Raw genomic sequence first — 19,267 nt, 5'->3', positions numbered from 1 at the left:
GCTCATTGATTCTTGAAGGATCAATGTAAGCATTAAAAGTAATGAATACAGTTTGCTGGGCACACAGAAAGTACTCAGTAAATATCAGTGCTGCTGTTGAAACTGATAACTGGGCTCCTATCTGCCCCTTGAGCCCTTCCGTCATTCTGTCTCTACACACAGTATGGTCCAGCCATGCAGAAACACCCATAGGCTTCTGGAAGAATCATGGTCTGTTTAAATGTGTCTCTCCCTCTGCCAGGAATGCTTTCCCTAACCTTCATTGCCTAATAAGAGTCATTCTCCAGGACCAGGCTCATCCCTTCCAGGAAGGTTTTAGCTCTTCTGGCTCTCCGTTGTGTTTCCTGTCACCCCTCTGCTTCTAACATGATGACAATTCTAGTTTAGGGTAATTGTGCTTTCTTTCTCTTCCTTCGAAGGTTATGAGGACAGGGCAATTTTTCTTTATTTTCTTTCTTTTCTTTTCTTTCTTTTTTTTTAAATGGGAGGATGTCTGTATTTGTTGAATGACTAGATTTATGATAATCATTTAATAAAATTGTGACAATGATCAGGACACATTCTCCACTCCCACTCCCTTTATGAGTCCTACAATAATATACAAGAAAGAGAAATCACTGAACAAACAAGGCTTAGGGGATTTTATTGATCATGTTATGTTCCAATCTTTCTTGCCTTGAATATCAGCTAACGTCTTATTCCAAACTCAGGTGACAGATAGAAACTTTGAAAAATATTTTTGTGAGTCATATGGTATAATAACTTCTCTTTTCTCCTTTGAATTTCTCCCCCTTCTGTAGATAGGGCAGCCCTCAAAAGAACACTGAATGTGAGGTTTCTGATATTCAGAGCCTTGCTTCTCTTTTCATACCACACATAGAGTATGTGCTTTGAAGATACAAGTTATCTGAATGTTACCGATCAATGAGGCTTGTTGCCAACAGAGGCTTGGAGTGGTGGGCAATGAATGGTAGTGATATTCTATGCAATTAGTTGAGGGCAACAGGAGAAAAGAGAGTAAAAATGAATAGAAATCCCAAGATAACAATGAAAGAACCATTATGCAAAACTCTTGGAGTACAAACCCTTAAGGAGATAATGTCAGGGGATGGGGAGTAAATACATTTTAAAGTTTTCTACTTTCATTGTTTAAAAGCATTAGATTTCCATATGATTATTAATACTACTCACCAAAAAATATATCAATTCCTAATCCCAAATACAGACTATCAAACCAAATGATATCGCCACAGTCAGGAAACTTGCAAAGCCCCCGCATCTTATTATGAGAATCATGGACTGTGTCCTGCTACTGTTTCAAAAGAAAATTGACCCAGTCACTATGGATCCAGAAAAACCTTGCTGCAAGCCTTCCTGGGGAGAGTCATTAAAAGTAAGTAAAAAATCTTTGCAAGTCCTATAAGGTGCATCAGGTGTCCCCAGCCCAGGACCTTCAATATAGACCACACAAGCTGGCAGGCAGTAATTGATAATTGTGTACTGAAGAGTTTTTCTTAGATTGCATCTCCCAAAGTGTAAGTAGGGAAAGATTTTAAAGCCCAGTGGTTTCTTTTTGTAAAAAGTGTCTAAAACCAGAGGCTGGTATTGGCACACTTTTTTTTTTTAAGATTTTATTTATTTATTTGACATTGAGAGAGAAGGAGAGAGCACAAGCACAGGGTAGCGGCAGAGGGAGAGGGAGAAGCAGGCTCCATACTGAGCAGGGAGCCTGATGTGAGGCTCGATCCCATGATCCTGGGATTGTGACCTGAGCCGAACGCAGACACTTAACTGACTGAGCCACCCAGGTGCCCCTTGGCACACTCTTGAAGTCACCCCAACCCAGTCTCCAAAAGGGAGCTTGTGTAGTTGGTGGCATTCAAATGCACACACTGGACAGGAAACTTACATATCTTTTCTTCTTTACTTTTTCACCATGGTGATGGGAAGACAATTTGCAACTTACAGATTTAGGTCGTCTGGTGTCATAGTCTTGATTTGTAAGTTTAAGAGTATATCAATTGTTACTTTGAAAAAATTCAATTTAGAATTATATACTAACTCAGAAAGAAAGTATTTATTTTCTCCCAGAACTTACAGGTTGTAGTGCTATTTTTCAGTTGATGAGTGCAGCAGGGTTCCTGTGGAGCCTTCAGCAGTTCCCCAAGGATACTATAAATGAAGAGACTGTTGAGTTGCTCCAGCCATATTTTAACATGGATGATTATTCTTTGGAAAATGCCAAAAAAGTCTGTGGGAATGTGGCTGGTCTCCTGTCTTGGACCCTTGCTATGGCAACATTTTATGGTATCAATAGAGAAGTGTTACCTCTGAAGGTAAGAGTTTCCCTCCTTCTCCTAGGAGATCAATGTTTAATAAAATCCATCACCAGTATTACTGCTATGAAAAGACAAAGCATAATTTTGACTAAATTTTTTATTTTCTTCATGTCCTCTCGCATTTCTCATTTTCTTTACATCTGCCATTCTTGGCATCGCAGACAAGAAATCAAAACCAATTTGTTAAAGAGGAAATGACTTCATTGCCAGTAATAATTAAGCTGTCATAAAGGAAAACCTGCCATTTCTTTAAAGTTTAAAGAGATTAAATTGTTGATTCCCAACAAAGTTTATAAAAATTAAGCTCAATACCCAGAAATGTTTTAAATTTGAAAGATAGGGGAAAAAAACCTTATATGCATTTAAGAAACAAATGATCAAACAAACAAAATCAAAAAAGGTTGCAGAAGAGAAATCAGGATGGCACAGACTTCCTGCAACCCTATATATTAGAATGTAATGGAAAAATATGTGCAGAGTATTGAGGACATTGCTGTGGCCCAAGAATGCAATAACTGGCCAAGCTGCCCTTCATGTATAAAGGAACAAAAAGACGCTCTTAAGGATGCGATTTAAGTACTGAGTGGTAGGTGCATGCATGCGTGCATACGCGCACGCGCACGCACACCGTTTATGCTGCTCCAGGCTGTTCTTCAGGTCTAAGGGAACAGAACGACATTCGCAGGAGTGCAAAGGATTCATAAAATACACCACCCAGACGCACGCTACCCTCCTGCGCCGCCCCCCTCTGCATAAAGCTAAAAGAGTTGAAAGTGGTTGCTCTGTGGAATGGAAAATGATGAGCTGGTGGGCAGGGTGTTGCTGGTTGTCATAATAAACCCTATAGAAATGACTGCCTTTTAAAACTCTGCACATAGGTAACTCGGAGAAAAATAGAAAATATGTTAAAAATAAGAAAGTTTTAATAAAGGGAAATGATGAGAAAATGTAGGAATCCACTCAAACCAAAAGATACCAAGGGATATAGAATTTAAGAAAAAATGCACTCAGAAGAACAGAGTTAATTTTTACTAAAAATTATGATCCACAGTGAAACTTAACTGTAATAATGCTTTTGTAATAAATAAAATATTATCAAATTACAAAAAGCAAAATGCATTAATATGTTAAGTGGAAATTAACAAAAACAATAGTAATTTGAGATTGTGCAGGGCTGGTTTTTATGGGTGTGTGACCTGTTCACACAAGACCCCACATTTAGAAGGATCCATGCTTGGCTTAATGGGCTGCTGTCACCCTCTTGAAGTTCTTAATAATTTTTTAATAATGGACTCCACATTTTTAATTTTGTACTGAGCCCTGCAAATTATGTAGCTAGTCTTTAGCAGGCATAAACTAATAATTATATAGAGATTTTACACTGTATCATTTTTAAGGTTGAATAGCTGCATTGAACTTTCTTGAATATGAACAAAGAATATGAAATTACTTCTAGTGACTGAGAAACATTTACAAAAATTGATCATACTCAACGATAAAGGAAGATCTTGATTCAGTTACCAAAAGCAGAAAGCACTGTTTGTTTGCTGAGGTCTCATTCTCTGATTATAAGCAATAAAATCAGAAAGTTTGCATTAAAAAAAAAAAGCCAATAATTTCTTTTTAGGAAATGATGACAAAAGTTAGTTACCAAAGCTTTTGTGATGTGGCCCAATGGCATGTTCTTAGCTCTTAAATTAATTAAACTAAACACTCTAGTACATACTCACTTATAAATACACATACACACAAAACTTAAGGAAAGTGGAATAGAGCTAATAAAAATAACATTAAAAATTAGAGAAAAGTAGCAGAATTGAAGAGTGTTCCTTTGCAAAAACAAAATATAAAAGATATGTTCTTGGAAAATATAATCAAGAAGAAAATATGTATAATCACAGATATGTGGATTTAAATAATTAGAAAGAAAATTTTAAAGTTATATGTAAATATATTAGAAAATTTAAATTTAATAACAATAATAGTAATACTAATTAAATTAATATTTTCTGCAAAAAAGGGCTAAATTTAAATAATTAAATATTGAGAAAGAAAATGAGACTGTTATCAAAAAACTTCTACTCCAGGAGGCTTTGGGGCTGCTTTACTTTACCGATTCTTTTAAATTTCTAAGAAACAGATCATTTCTAAGAAACAGATAATTTTTAAGTCCATGCTCTAGGACTTAGAAAAAGATGAAAAATCTACCATTACAGTTATTTCACTTCAAAAAATCTTTATGAAGGAAACAATCCCAAATTTTGCATGCCCAATAGCTTTATTTATAATAATTTAAAATGGGGGGGATGTCTAAAAGTAGGGCAAAAGTTAGGTAAATTATGATACATCCAAATAGTGTGATATTATGCAGCCATATTACTAATACTCATGAAAAAGTGTTTAAGGACATGTTTAAGGGGAAATGATTATACTATATTAAGTGAAAAAGAAAAGAATTGGAAAATGCCAGTTATCACCTTCTTAACACAATACTCAGACTCTCTCTCAGTAAAATCACAGGTAATTTCTGTTATCCTTTCTATGCATTGCTGCATTTTCCCCATGTTTTCTATATTGAACATTAATAATTAAAAGAAAAAAGAGAGGGGTACCTGGGAGACTCAGTCCATTAAGTGTCTGGCTCTTGATCTCAGCTCAGGTCTTGATCTCAGGGTCGTGAGATCGAGCCTGGGCTCCACGTGGGTTGTGGAGCCTACTTTAAAAAAGAAAAATGAAAAAATAGAACTTTAATGGAATATCTCCAACACTCTTTGCTTCCCCAGCTGAACACACTTAAGCCTCTAAATACCATCTTGGGCAAAAATTGTGCAATTCTTGTTATTATTTACCAATAAAACCAAAAATATTTTGCAGACCTACTACCACTCCATGCAGTGACCTCTTCTTCCTTTTTAAGGCTAACCTGGCCAAGCAGGAGGGCCGTCTGGCAGTTGCTAATGCTGAGCTGGGGAAGGCACAGGCTCTGCTCGATGAGAAACAAGGCGAGCTGGATAAAGTACAAGCAAAATTTGATGCAGCCATGAATGAGAAATTGGTGAGATTAAATCTATAAAATTGCAGAAATCAGGTGTTAAAATTGTCCACAAGTGTGTGTTGTATTTAGAAATCAGGTAAATGTTGGTGACAAAAAAATATTTACCTGACTGTCCTTCAGTGTTTGGGATCACTGTTTGTCCAATCCCTATTTGGGTTTTTGGACACTCTAAGGTCTTTTTGTCTGTTTTTAATAATCATTTTTGGTAAGAGTAAGCTGGGACATCATACCCAAAGGGTCCTGATTTGGGGGTTAGAAAACTGGGTTTGAGATTCAGTGCAGGCACTTAACTCATTAGGCAGTTGGAGGCAACTGACGGAGCTTCATCTGTCAAACGGGGATCCTAATACAACCTACAGCCTCTTGGGATAGGTTGTAAGCAGTGATAGTCTGGTAACAATAGGATCTGGGCGGGAGGGGCCCGGGGGGGAAAAAGCCTTGATTTGCACTGTTTGCTGATTTCTGTGATGTAGGTCCCCCCACCACTGTCAGTTCTAAGCTACCAACATGCTGACGCTGAACACAGATTTGGAAACAGATGCATAGCAGGGCACTATTGTCTACTATACTATTGTATATATAGTACTGTTATATACTCTACATTACTATATACCACCGTGCAGGTACAGTGGAATTAACCTCAAGCTCATAGATAATTCAAAAATGTAGTAAATAATTAGGAGGTGATGAGTTTTGATTATTACCTTTGCTCTTAAAGTAGTTTATGTTATTGTAAGTTTATATAATTTAAAAAATTTTTTAATTTTTTATTGTTATGTTAATCACCATACATTACATCATTAGTTTTTAATGTAGTGTTCCATGATTCATTGTTTGTGCATAATACCCAGTGCTCCACGCAGAACATGCCCTCTTTAATACCCATCACCAGGCTAACCCATCCCCCCACCCCCCTCCCCTCTAGAACCCTCAGTTTGTTTTTCAGAGTCCATCATCTCTCATGGTTCGTCTCTCCCTCCGATTCCCCCGCCTTCATTCTTCCCCTCCTGCTATCTTTTTTTTTTTCTTAACATATATTGCATTATTTGTTTCAGAGGTACAGATCTGTGATTCAACAGTCTTGCACAATTCACAGCGCTCACCATAGCACATACCCTCCCCAATGTCTATCACCCAGCTACCCCCTCCCTCCCACCCCCCACCACTCCAGCAACCCTCAGTTTGTTTCCTGAGATTAAGAATTCCTTATATCAGTGAGGTCATATGATTATATAATTTAATTTTTAATGATGTCTGTGTTCAACACCAGCGGGCAAGTCTTCTAAAAATGTAACAATTGGCTCTAGTGAGTTGATACAAATTGGCTGCAGCACATCGCTGTTGTGTAGAATTTTTCGGGGAAAAAAAATCACTTTGTAAACTTCTAAGAACTCAGAATTTTTAAGTCCAAGACCTAAAATGGTATATTTTATTGATTTGATTCTATTTTGAAAACATGGAATAAAAATACTATATTAATTTATGTGATTTGGATTCTCTCTCACAAAATCTCTTTCCTTGAAATTTTGTAAGGTAAAATAACTCTATTATGAATCAATTGCCAGAATTTAATAGGTAAAATTTCACTCACATTGCTTTTTTAGACTATATTTATTTTGCAAATTAAGAAATTCCTCCCTATGATTTTATGTATGAATACAATGGATGTTTGATTAAGCACTTAAAAAAGTTCTTTGGGATATTCTCCCTTTATGAATATAGGATTTGGTAAATGATGCAGATATGTGCTGGAAAAAGATGCAGGCAGCTTCCACCCTCATCGATGGGCTGAGTGGAGAAAAGATCCGATGGACTCAGCAAAGCAAAGAGTTCAAAGCTCAGATTAATAGGTATAAATTTCAGCCTTTGTTATAATTGCTTTCCCCAAATGCCACCTCTTTGTGACATGAGAGAAAATAAAATACATCTCTCCAGTGAAGCGCGTTGCTTCTTCGTTTCCGTATATCCATTTCTGAATCTTACAGCTGAGTTTACTCACTCTCAGTAAAACAGAGAGGGATTAAAAGGTTGTGAAATATTTTTAATCTCAAGTTTGGTTCAGCAATGTAGGTTTTCAGTACAAGAGTCCTTCTTTTTCTGTTCTTGCTTTTTTTGTTTTTGTTTTTGGTTGCTGGGGGCAGGCAGGGGCACAGGGAGAGTGAGAGGGAATCTTAAGCAGGCTCCATGCCCAATGTGGAGCCAGATGCGGGGCTAGATCTCATGACCCTGTAATCATGGCCTGAGCTGAAGTCAAGAGTCGGATGATAACTGACGGAGCCACCCAGGTGCCCCAAGAGTGCTTCTGATATTGTTTGCATTTGCCAGAACCATCTAGATACTTTCTCCAGTTCTGTACTCTTCACCTCAGTGATTTTGAACATGTGGATCAGGGGTTTCCTCTAACTACAAGGCTGTCTTGTGGTAGTGTCTATTGGTGTCCTCAGAAAACTGGAAGAGAGGGGAATGAGAAAGGAGTAGAGAATAGCAAGAAGTGGGAGGAGGAGAGGGAGAGCCAGAGGGGGAGAAGAAAATAGTTTCATCAGGACTGAGTCTAACAGGACCAGGGCATTGCATGGGAAAATGATATTTTCCTTCCTAGGAGTCAAGTCGCTGGACCTGCAGGCTTCCAGGAAGCAGTCTCTCTCTTGCTCCTTGGCCTACCCCAAATATGGCTCCTCCTACCACCATTTGGGTTTGAGGGCTCTCTTTTGCATGGTCTCTCCATGTCTGTTTACCATGTGTTAAGGAGGGAGCAGAGAAGGATTTTGCCTAATAAGAAAACAAAGCTGCCCTATGACCTTTCGGACTCATTAATGGGAGAGGGTGAATGTGTTCGCTGACTCACGTTGTCTTGTGTCCCCATAGACTCGTGGGTGATATTCTGCTGTGCACCGGATTCCTTTCCTACCTTGGTCCTTTCAATCAGATATTTAGGAACTATTTGCTTAAAGATCAATGGGAGATAGAGCTGAGAGCTCGGAAGATTCCTTTCACAGAAAACCTGAATCTTATTTCAATGTTGGTGGATCCTCCAACAGTGAGTGTCACTTTCTTCATAATATTATTTGAATTCCAGCCTTACTTACTAAGAAATCACGGTTCACCTATTTTTTTTTTTCATTTAATTAAAAAGATTGTTTTGAAAATACTTAAGAATTAACTAAAAAGAAACCTTTCTTTTTGGTATGGAAATTTCTTTGAGTTTTAAGAAATCTTGCTTTCAAATTATCAGTTGCACTGCTGTGAACTAAAAGACCATACATGAGGGTGCCTGGCTGGCTCAGTTAGTGGAACGTGCAACGCTTGATATCAGGGTCATGAGTTCAAGCCCCACACTGGGAGTAGAGAGTACATAAAAAAATAAAATCTTCATAAAAAAAAAAAGATCATTCATGAATTATAGGCTTGCTAATACTGGGCTTTTCTTTTAACTTTCTATTATTTGCACTACTCCTATTAAGTCACTCTCTTTCAAACATTTTAGGTGATTATAGGCATTAGCTAGGCCATAAGTACTGGTATGAATCTTCTTTTGATCATAAACCATCTTTTTGTCCTGTCCAAGAGCATAGTCCAACAGTATGTTCTAGTATCACTGAGTGATGGCCCCACGACACTAACCTTCCTTGCTGGGAATTTGATGCCACTGTCAAATTTTCAGTGTATCTTGCAGAGCTCCTATGATATTAAATGCCTTCCAGGCAATTTGTATTCATGAGTTGCTTTCTGATCTGTAAATATATTCCCCAGTGGCTTTTTCCTTTGGGAAGCCATGCTATTAGTTTCGTGTTATCCGTATTTAAAAGTTAAAAAGTTAATCCTTTCCAAGTCACACAATGTTCAACTGGTTGTTTCCAGGGACTAGATAATGTATTAAAGATGCGGTGGACACTGATGAGGCTAAGTGGACCAGGGTATTCCTTATTAATTGCAGCCTTTGGAGGCTGCTGGGATAATTTAATGAGGGTGAAGGCTGGTGGATTCATTGGATCTTAGGTGATTTTATTGACCACGTGGAGGCAGGCTTGCAATTCTCTCATAATTAGGGAGGATTTTTTTTTTTAAGTTGAGTTATTTATTTTCCAGTGATCTCTACTCCCCAACATGGGGCTAAAACTCACCACCCCAAGATCAAGAGTCGCACACACTTCCGACTGAGCCTGCCAGACACCCCAGGAAATATATTTTTTTAAATGTCATTGATGAGCACCTGCCAGTATAATATCCCTCCTAATTTCCCTGCCTCCAGCTATGCAAATCCTGCCCTTCAAGTAAACAGAGCCAAAGGGCAGGAAGGGGAAGCTTCGGGAGTTTAACCCTTGGTGCTTATCTTTCCAGACATTTCGGTGTATTCTTTCCACTAATCCTGCCTAGTCTGTATCCCACCACTCACCCAGTCTTACCATATTTTAAGCCCCTATGTTCTCTGAATGTTAAGCAACCATGCTTCAAAAATTCACAGATTTTGTAATATTCCCTCATAAGTTTGAAAATGTAGCATAAAGGACTAAACCCTAATCTTGAGTTATTTGAAGGATTTATTAGATTATAATTTTTTTTAGGTGAATGTTATTTGGGTCATATTTACAAGTTTGTTTGTTTTTTCTAGGTACCCATTGCATAGTCTCAATGGAAAAAAAAATATATCCCAGTATTAAATTCTTTTAATATTGTGGCAATTTTAATTATTATGAAAACATTCTTGTTCTCCTCTGACTGGCCATATCCATTTCTTATTACTTAGATTGGGGAGTGGGGGCTGCAGGGATTACCAGGAGATGACCTCTCAATCCAGAATGGCATCATTGTGACAAAGGCCACCAGGTACCCACTCCTCATAGACCCACAGACTCAAGGCAAAACTTGGATTAAATCAAAGGAAAGAGAAAATGACTTGCAAGTATGTACCATTTGTTGTATGGGAAAGCATTCTTAAAATCATGAAGTTTTCCCAAAATTTCAATTGATTCTGCCAGTCATAAAGTCATCTCTGTGATAATTGTTTGTTAATTTATACCCTTGAGTTTTCTAACAGTGGTTTGGGGCAAGGGCTCAGATTATTTTCTTTGTTTTGTGTTCTCTCATGATGTACTCTTCTGTTTGTCCCCTTCCCTGGTTCTGTTGCCTTTGCCAACGTTGGATGTGTCTTTTATTCTGGGCCTTCAGTTTGGGCTTACAGGAAAGCAGCAAAAATAGAACTCATGACTCCTCGGTTTAGGGCTATTTGCTCCAACCTAGCTCAGGTACATGGTACTTCACGGCATCGTAGAGTCGTTTTAGAGTTGGGATCTAATAAGGTGTTTATTTTATTTTTAATTTTATTTATTTATTTTTCTTAGAGAGGGAGGAGTGGAGGGGCAGAGGGTGAGGGAGACAGAGAATATCTTAAGCTGGCTCCACACCTAGTGCAGGGCCTGATATGGGGCTCGATCTTACCACCCTGAGATCATGACCTGAGCTGAAATCAAGACTTGGATGCTTAACTGACTGAACCAACCAGGCGCCCCATAATAAAGTATTAATTTTAAGGAAGAGGTAGACAAAGGCAGGATTCCAGCATCTCAGATTTACCATCGATATTTCAACTACCAACACAGACTGTTCCATTTCCCAGGCAATGTACTCAGAGTTCTAAGTCTCCTGGATCCATATTTTTACATATGCTATTCTACTAACCAGGATGTCTTTCTTTACCCTACTCCCCATTTTACTTATAGCCCAGATAAATATCTTGAGTGTTCTTCAAAGTCCGCATCCAATAGTACCTTCATCAAGACTTCCCTGTGTCTTCAGTTTAATATAGGGTGTCCTAAATGCTCGCAACGTCTTATGTGGATTTCTGATATGGACTTAGGGTCTGTTTTCAATTACTGTTCATTGCACATTTGTCTTTTGTCTTTACTGTATCATAAACTTCTTGCTGACAAGGCTTATGGTTTTATACCATTTTCTATTTTCTGCACTGCTTTTTCTATGGAGTAGGAATTCTGATATTTATTGAATTTCAATGAATTAAAGTATGCCATCATTACAAGGAAAAAACAATAGAAAAATCATGTGATCGTCTTGATAAATGCAGAGAAAGCACTTGTAAAATTCAACACCCATTCCTGAAAAAACCTCCAGCAAACTAAGAATAGGAGGGCTCTTCCTTAATCAGATAAAGAGCATTTACCAAAAGCCTACAACAAACGCCACTTAATGGTGTAATATTGAAAGACTTCCTTCTGAGATGAGGGTTTCCCTGACATGTGGATGCTGCCCGGTGCTCAGGAACACCCCTGAGACACTCCCAACTCACTGATACTCCAGAACACAATGCACCAGTCTGTTTACTTGGAAAACCAGGGAGATCCCAGAAAGAGAGTGTTAACAGAGGAGGAGAGTTAAGGGAAATGAAGTCAATGGGAATGTAGCTTCTGAGGAGCTGTCTTCACAGAAGGAAAGTATGAGTGGTGTATATGGGAGCATTCCTGCCCCTCAGCTTTTCCTGGATCCAGCGCAACTACTGCTTATCTCCTGTTCCATTCTCTTGCTTCTGCTGACTCTCCATCTCACTACTCCTCCTGCTCTTAAGTTTCCTGATCATAGCTTTGTCTCTCCATTTTGGTATTAAGCTCCTTGATAGCCTTCGATGATGTCCTTCCTGATGTCACCCAGTCTCAGGAATCTTCTTGAGGAAGTAATAGCAATATGCCAGAGATACTGACATGTTTTTAAAACCATCAACTCCTGGAATGTAAGGAGACTGAACTATATTCTCCTTACGCAGGAGACGTTATGTTTTTAAACATGTGGATAAGCACATGCACAAACACCCATAAATGAAAACAGAATAAAACAAAAATATTATTTCTTTATTTGGGAAGGAAAACGAAAATTGAAACACTTTATAAATGAAAAACAAAACATGTTTTGTACATCCAGGACTGCATTCCACTGTGGCAGCTTTGTCGAGGCCACCTTCAGTAACATCTCCAGAACCTTCAGCTCTGACTTCCAGAAAGAGAAGGTGTTCATCAAGTTTCCCTATAAAAAATTCACCACCCTGTAAAAACCCAACACTAGAGTCTCTGTGCAGGTGACACAGGCTCTGATGGTAGCTACCACATAGTGTTACTACACAAGAAAATCAAGTGAAGGGGCACCTGGGTGGCTCAGTTGGTTAAGCATCTGCCTTCAGCTCAGGTCATGATCCCAGGGTCTTGGGATCGAGCCCCACATCAGGCTCCCTGCTCAGTGGGGAGTCTACTTCTCCCTCTGCCCCTCCCCCCACTCATGCTCTCTCTCTCTCTCTCTCTCTCTCTGTCTCTCTCAAAAATAAAATAAAATCTTAAAAAATATATACAACTAATGAATTGTTGAACACTACATCAAAAACTAATGTACTATATGCTGGCTAATTGAGCATAATAATAAAAATAAATAAATAAATACAAAAATATAGAAAATGATTTATTATGAGAGATTGGCTCATGGGTTTGGGGAGGCTAAGAAATCCCACAGTCTGCTGTCTACAAGCTATAGGTCCAGGAAGGCTGGTCATGTAGTCCCAGTCTAAACTCTGAAGATCTGTGAACCAGGGGAGTCAGTGGTATAAGTCTCAGTCCAAGTCTGAAGGCCAAAGAACCATTTGCTGATGTCCAAGGGCAGGAGAAGATGGATGTCTCAGCTCAAGCAGAGAGCAAATTTGCTCTTCTTCCATCTTTGGGCTCTATTCAGGCTCTCAATGGATTGGATAATGCCCACCCAAATCGGTGAGGGTGATTTTCTTTACTCAGTCTACCTATTCCAAGGCCAATCTGTTAAACACCCTCACAGACACAGACTGAAGTAAAGGTGTACCAGCTCTCTGGACATCACTTACCCCCATCAAGTTGACACATAATATTAACCATCACACTTAGGAAGCAAATCACGAAAATAGAATTTACTCCTTAGGAAACAGAGCAGGACAATTATATTTAGTCTCTTGGGACCTTGTTTCATCTTGTTTAATAAGCTGGTTAAAGGTCTTTGTTTAGATTCATTTACCTTATCAACTCATAATGAGGTCTTTCACAGCTCATCATTTGTGTAAATAAAGCTATCCATCCAGGGAAACAAATTCCTTCCTGTACAGGACTTTTGTTTTAGTTATTTCCCTTCTATCCAAAACAGGACAAGAGTAGACTTATTTAATTTTTATTTCCACATCTCTTTTTCATAGCAAGGGAGAGATAACATCTTTTAATTCCACTCCTTTAATCTCCTGCTGTCCCAGGATCTTCCTTGTGTCTTAACATCAGCCCTCACAGCAGCACAGAGACAGTAGTGGCATCCAGAGGGTAGAGTGTAAGGAGATGGAGAGTTGAGGGCTGACCCTTCGGAAATCCTCCCATTTAGGCGGCGGAGGGATTGTAGGAGAAGTAAGAGTTCAAAGCCATTTGGCCAAAGCGAAGATCAACCAGCCCAGTGTGTCTATTTTTTTTTTTTAAGATTTTATTTATTTGAGAGAGAGAGAGTGAGAGAACACAAGAGGGGGGAGGGTCAGAGGGAGAAGCAGGCTCCCTGCTGAACAAGGAGCCTGACGCGGGACTCGATCCCAGGACCCTGAGATCATGACCTGAGCTGAAGGTAGATGCCTAACCGACTGAGCCACCCAGGTGCCGCCTAATGTGTCTATTTTAACTAATCAACAAACACTGAACTAAAACACTGGGTCCTCACCAGGCATTCAGAATTCTAATTTAAAAAAATATATATAATATAAAAAGTGAATATACAGTCTTTTAAGTTGATTTTATGGGAAGTATCTATCATATTCTTCCATTGTGCCACTGTTAGAGGCAGAATACATGGATGGGACCTTGGTTTGACTCCATATATGATTTCTGACATTCTTTTGCCTATTTTTTAATCACTTGATCATCTCATGAGTGGTCCTGAGGAGATAAATGAATATTGCAAATATGCAAGTTACTTTGCTTTCCCTGAGTGATCGTAAATATGTATGTGTAACAGGTTTAATCCTTGATTACTTCTCTGCTCTGTGTAGGAGCAGATTTCTGACATTCACTTTGAGATGTGCCACTCAATTCTCCTGTTTCGATCAGAGAAACTGTTGCTCATCCAGAGCCTACACAAAGTCATGGGTTCACCACATTTGTAAAATTAAGTGTTCTTACTTTTATTTTCATAAGGCTTCCTATTTCGCCCTTAAAATTCTTAGGCACTTGTGCAACAAATCTCTTGGTTTCCACTTAGGAATAAGCACATTCTTTGTCACATTTATATAGCAATGAACCCTTTATTTTTAGGTAACATCTCTGAACCATAAATATTTCCGCACACACTTGGAGGACAGCCTTTCCTTGGGCCGACCCCTTCTTATTGAGGACATTCGTGAAGAGCTGGATCCAGCCCTGGATAATGTATTAGAAAAGAATTTCATTAAATCAGGCACCACATTCAAGGTGAGCTTAGGGAAGGGGAAGAAAAAAAAAAAAAGAAGAAGAAGACGGCAAGAAAAGAACAATGGTGACATCTACTTATCTTTTTGAGCATAGCAGCGAAGGTACTTTGCTTCAGGTGGTAGTATTTGATACAATGGAAAAATTATTTCCAAACTCATATTTAGTGTTTCCCTTATTTTTTTAATTGTATATGAAAAATACAGGGGAAAGCAGTATTTTGGTAAGAGTAGCCATTTAGCTGACACTAAATAACATATTGAGGATATACCTTGGTCATAATAATATATTAATGTTGCACGCTATATATGTATATATGTTGGCAGCTCTGAGAAAATTGGATTTACAAGTCATATATTCATCTGTACAATAAAATGTGCATTTTCTCACAGGAGAAAATGGCATTTTAATAAAGTCTATGGACATTGATTTGTTCATTTCTCTCTGTATTAACTTTCAATCTAAACTCACAGACTTTGCTAGAAGCTATAGAATCCTGTTTCCCATCATTGGTGAGAACATGAATGGTTTTCAGTAAAAGTGTTTCTTTTTTAATTGGAGGCATTCTCTACCTTTAGGCTTCTTTGGTTTTGTTTCTTGATGAATGACAGCATTTCTTATTGACTTTGGACACTTTCACTTTGGACAAATTAATTTCATGAATATCAGTGAATAAGTACAGAATGCAAATGTTCTCATTGAACAAAGATTTATTTAGAAAACATTTCTTCATAATGTGAATCTTTTATGTGCCATGTTTAACATGCCAAGGGAGGGTGTAGGATTTTTATTCCTGAAGGTCTTTCAAAAGAACATATTCTTATCTGTAGTGTGAAGGCTTGGTGCTTGAGAACGTGGTAGTGCCTTACCGATGTGGTTTCCAACCACATGTAGAATCAAGATTAATTAAAAATTTAAGTCCTTTAAAATCGTATAATTTCCACCTAAATTTTAGATAGCAAAACCAGTTGTTTTTTAATATAATATACTGCAAATTGTAGTATTTAAGATAAATGTTATGTTTCTGAAAAAAATGTCAGCACTCTTTTCTTTGAAAATTTCATTAATCCTTTATGTTGTCAAATATGCTTCAGATATGACTGAAATGCAAAGAGAAATAACAAACACTTCCTCTAAACACCACAAATTTCCTTAATAGGAAACAATTTCCTCAACTGGGAGAAAACAGTCAAATCTGAGATGTGTCTGAGTTTTCCTTTATTCTACATTTGTTGGGGATAGATTTTTTCATTTAATTTGTTTGTTCATTTGATTTGTTTGGTGTCATGGCTAACAATGTCTTCTGGCAGGACCACAAATCTGAATTATTTAAGATCAGTGATTAAAGTCTTAGAACTTTTTCCTTTGCAATTCATTCAAGTTTCACAGTGCTGACCTCTGGTAAATTCTTTCCTAAATTAACCCCAAATTCCTTGTCCTGCTGCTTAAGCTGTTTTTAATTTTATATTTGAATTGATGTAGGTGAAAGTCGGTGATAAAGAATGTGATGTCATGGATACATTTAAACTTTATATTACTACGAAGTTACCCAACCCTGCCTTTACCCCTGAGATCAATGCTAAAACGTCAGTCATTGATTTTACCGTCACTATGAAAGGACTTGAGAATCAGTTATTAAGGAGAGTGATTTTAACTGAGAAACAGGTAATAATTTCTCAAGGTAAAGGACTACTTCTAATAAATTATAATAAATGCTTAAGATATATTATGAAATTGTTAAGTATTAGGGAAAGAAAAAACAAAGCAAATTTTTATTTACCTTTGTTAACATATATATTAGTTTAGCTGTCTCCTGTCAAATCTTGTCAAGAAATCATGTAACTAACTCAGCTGTCCCCCAACCCCAAATGTGTGCACATGCATAGACACACACGCGCGCGCACACACACACACACGCACACCACTCACACTGTTTTTTCTACTTCCATCTTTAAACCTTGGAGTATGTTGACCTTTGAATCTACAGTCCTATGGATGGATGCTCTTTGATGTACCTGAAAAATTCACTAAAATAATGATCCTGGAGAAAAAGAAATTGCTCTGAATGAGTGTATTACCACTGGGGTAGTTTCAACTACTACAGTCTAGTACTCTAATGATACAGAGAGCCTAACTTTAATTTTAATTGAATAAAATTTGCATTAAGGCAGAGAAATTAAGTATGATTGAAGGTTCTAATAAAGAACAACTTAAAACTGGAAGATTTTAAGAGACTGATACAAGTTGAAACTAATTTTTAAGATAAATCTCAGAAAACATTTAACATTATGCATAAAATGTAATTATACTTATTTGCATATGGAAAACATATTTGCATAAAATCGGAGAAAGATTATATTTGCTTACCTAGAATAAGAGTATTGAAGGTTCAAGGAAAGGGCAAGGTTAGCAATAATAAGACCAGAGAGGCTTCACCTGGGAGGGTGGAGGGAAAGATTGGCAATAGAAGACCGGACAAGGAAAAGAGAAAGACAAGAGATAGGAGTAGATGCCATGAACACAGGAAAGACGTTGGAAGAGGGAAAGAGAAATGATCCTCGTACCAGAGAAACAGAGAGCCTCAGTAAAAGGAGAGGCGAAGCCCTACCTGGTTAGCCGGATGGTTAAGGGGCCGGCCCTTAAAGGCAGCCAGTCTGGCAGAGCTGAGCCAAGGGGGCGCAGTCCCAGCATCTGCTCTCACAAGCTGTTTGATCTTTGCTTCCAACAGACAGCCCAGGGCTTCTGCAGTCCAGTAAGGGAACCATGCCACTTCCACAGCCAGGCAGAGAGAACATGGGCCCTTCAGTTCATTGCTCATCACCTCTTGGAGCCACATGGTGCCAACTGTTGAAAATTAGTCCTTCTTTGGTAGTCTGATCTGATTCCTCACTGGTCTAGGTGCTGCATGCAGGCTGCACCAACTTCCCTAAGGCAGGCCACTCCACTATCTAAGGCAGGCGACACCCTGTGTCCCCAGAGGGCCCACACCCACTCTTCTAGGCCTCAGCTTCCTCTTCAAGGGATGTGCTAAAGTGCTTACACCAACCTTACTGGAAAAAGCCAAAACACACACTTAATCTGTAGGAGGACATCCTGACCATGATGTTTAACCCTCTTTATTATCCTGCTCTTACACCCTCATTTTACGGAAGAACAGACAGAAACCAGAGAGAATAGGTGATAAAAGCACTCTAAAAGCACTCGGACTTTTCACCCCGTCAGGCCTCCTAGATAAGCCTTACAGATCATGCTGTAGAACCCACAAGGGTCCACTGTACCATGATGCTTGTTTTGCCAGATCAAACTGAAAAGGAAGCTCATGTGATTTCATTTTGTCCACATATTCCTATACTGCCACCCAGAGGTGACCACCTTAATGGAAACAGCTCATTAGGTACTCCCCCTCAAATACAGCCATGACCTTCATTGCTAACCCCATCAAACACAGCAAACCTAGGACACTGGCAATCATGCCACTGGTCTTGGAGTTGGAGAACAAGAGTATGAACCTGTCTTTGCCAGTAGCTAGCCATAGGGATCATGTTGGGATGGGATTCAAAGTTAATATTTCTGGGTCCTCAGTTTCCCCAGATGTAAAATAAAGCTGTTGAACTCAATTCGGCACACTTCAATTTAACACATATTTCTTGGGTTGAGTCCCTTCCTTACAACACCTCAAGGTAAGTGCTGTCAAGAATGCAAATGTGAATGGGACAAGTGCCTGCCCTCTAGCTTCACAGAATCTCGTTGGAGGGACATGATTGACACACAGATTCTGACGCAAGCTGTGGCAGGTGTAGAGGTGAACACCATGCCATGGCTTCAGAGCCCCACAAATTGGTTTAAGACTTGCAGACTTGCAGAAAGCGGTGGAATTTCTGAAGTGGTTTTTCAAGAAACGTTCTCAGATAGGTAGTTTCAAAACACCTCCTTTTAACATAATTCTAAGTATAGTGTGTGATTCTGTAGAAGACCAGAAAAAAATGCTATAAAAATTCTATTGAAACAGCTTCAATTTACATGTAGCAAGAGTATTCTTATATCCTTGTTAAATTTCCTTAATTTTGAAAATTACACCATGCTTGTGTAAGAGAATGTCCTGGTTCTTAGGAGATTTGCTAAAGTTTTTAGGGGTAAAGGATCATGACCTCAGCAAATCATTCACCAATAATAAGAAGAACAATAATGATAATAAATATTATATATATATAGAGAGAGAGAGTGATAAAGCAAAATGGTATCTGGTGAATCTGGGCAAAGAAAGCATTTATGAGAGTTATTGTATCAGTCTTGCAACTTTTCTGAAGTTTAAAATTTTTTCAGAATATAATTTGAAAAAGACATTATTTTTGCAGGAAAAAATATGCCTTCCAAACATCCAGTTTAGCCCCTCTGGTAGAAGGAGATGTAAAACAATGGAA

General features: G+C 38.4%; 1 protein-coding gene across 6 annotated transcripts in view; it reads left to right on the top strand.

Annotated features, from left to right (window-relative positions):
- Nucleotides 1-19,267, top strand: part of DNAH8 (dynein axonemal heavy chain 8) — a 417,769-nt gene that overhangs the window by 287,760 nt on the left and 110,742 nt on the right. For 5 of the 6 annotated variants that reach the window (XM_027603620.2, XM_027603615.2, XM_027603616.2 and 2 more), the window contains 8 exons: nt 1,226-1,393; nt 2,121-2,336; nt 5,257-5,394; nt 7,117-7,244; nt 8,260-8,431; nt 10,139-10,294; nt 14,694-14,849; nt 16,329-16,511. In XM_027603620.2, coding sequence (XP_027459421.2) covers nt 1,226-1,393; nt 2,121-2,336; nt 5,257-5,394; nt 7,117-7,244; nt 8,260-8,431; nt 10,139-10,294; nt 14,694-14,849; nt 16,329-16,511 — 1,317 coding nt within the window. The remainder of the gene's footprint in view (nt 1-1,225; nt 1,394-2,120; nt 2,337-5,256; nt 5,395-7,116; nt 7,245-8,259; nt 8,432-10,138; nt 10,295-14,693; nt 14,850-16,328; nt 16,512-19,267) is intronic. The other variant, XM_027603618.2, reaches the window with a different exon arrangement.

Source organism: Zalophus californianus, chromosome 7 (assembly GCF_009762305.2).
Source record: "Zalophus californianus isolate mZalCal1 chromosome 7, mZalCal1.pri.v2, whole genome shotgun sequence".
Taxonomy (NCBI): Eukaryota; Metazoa; Chordata; class Mammalia; order Carnivora; family Otariidae; genus Zalophus; species Zalophus californianus.
Note: the sequence above shows the minus strand (reverse complement) of the source record. Positions and strands in the feature narration are given on the sequence as shown.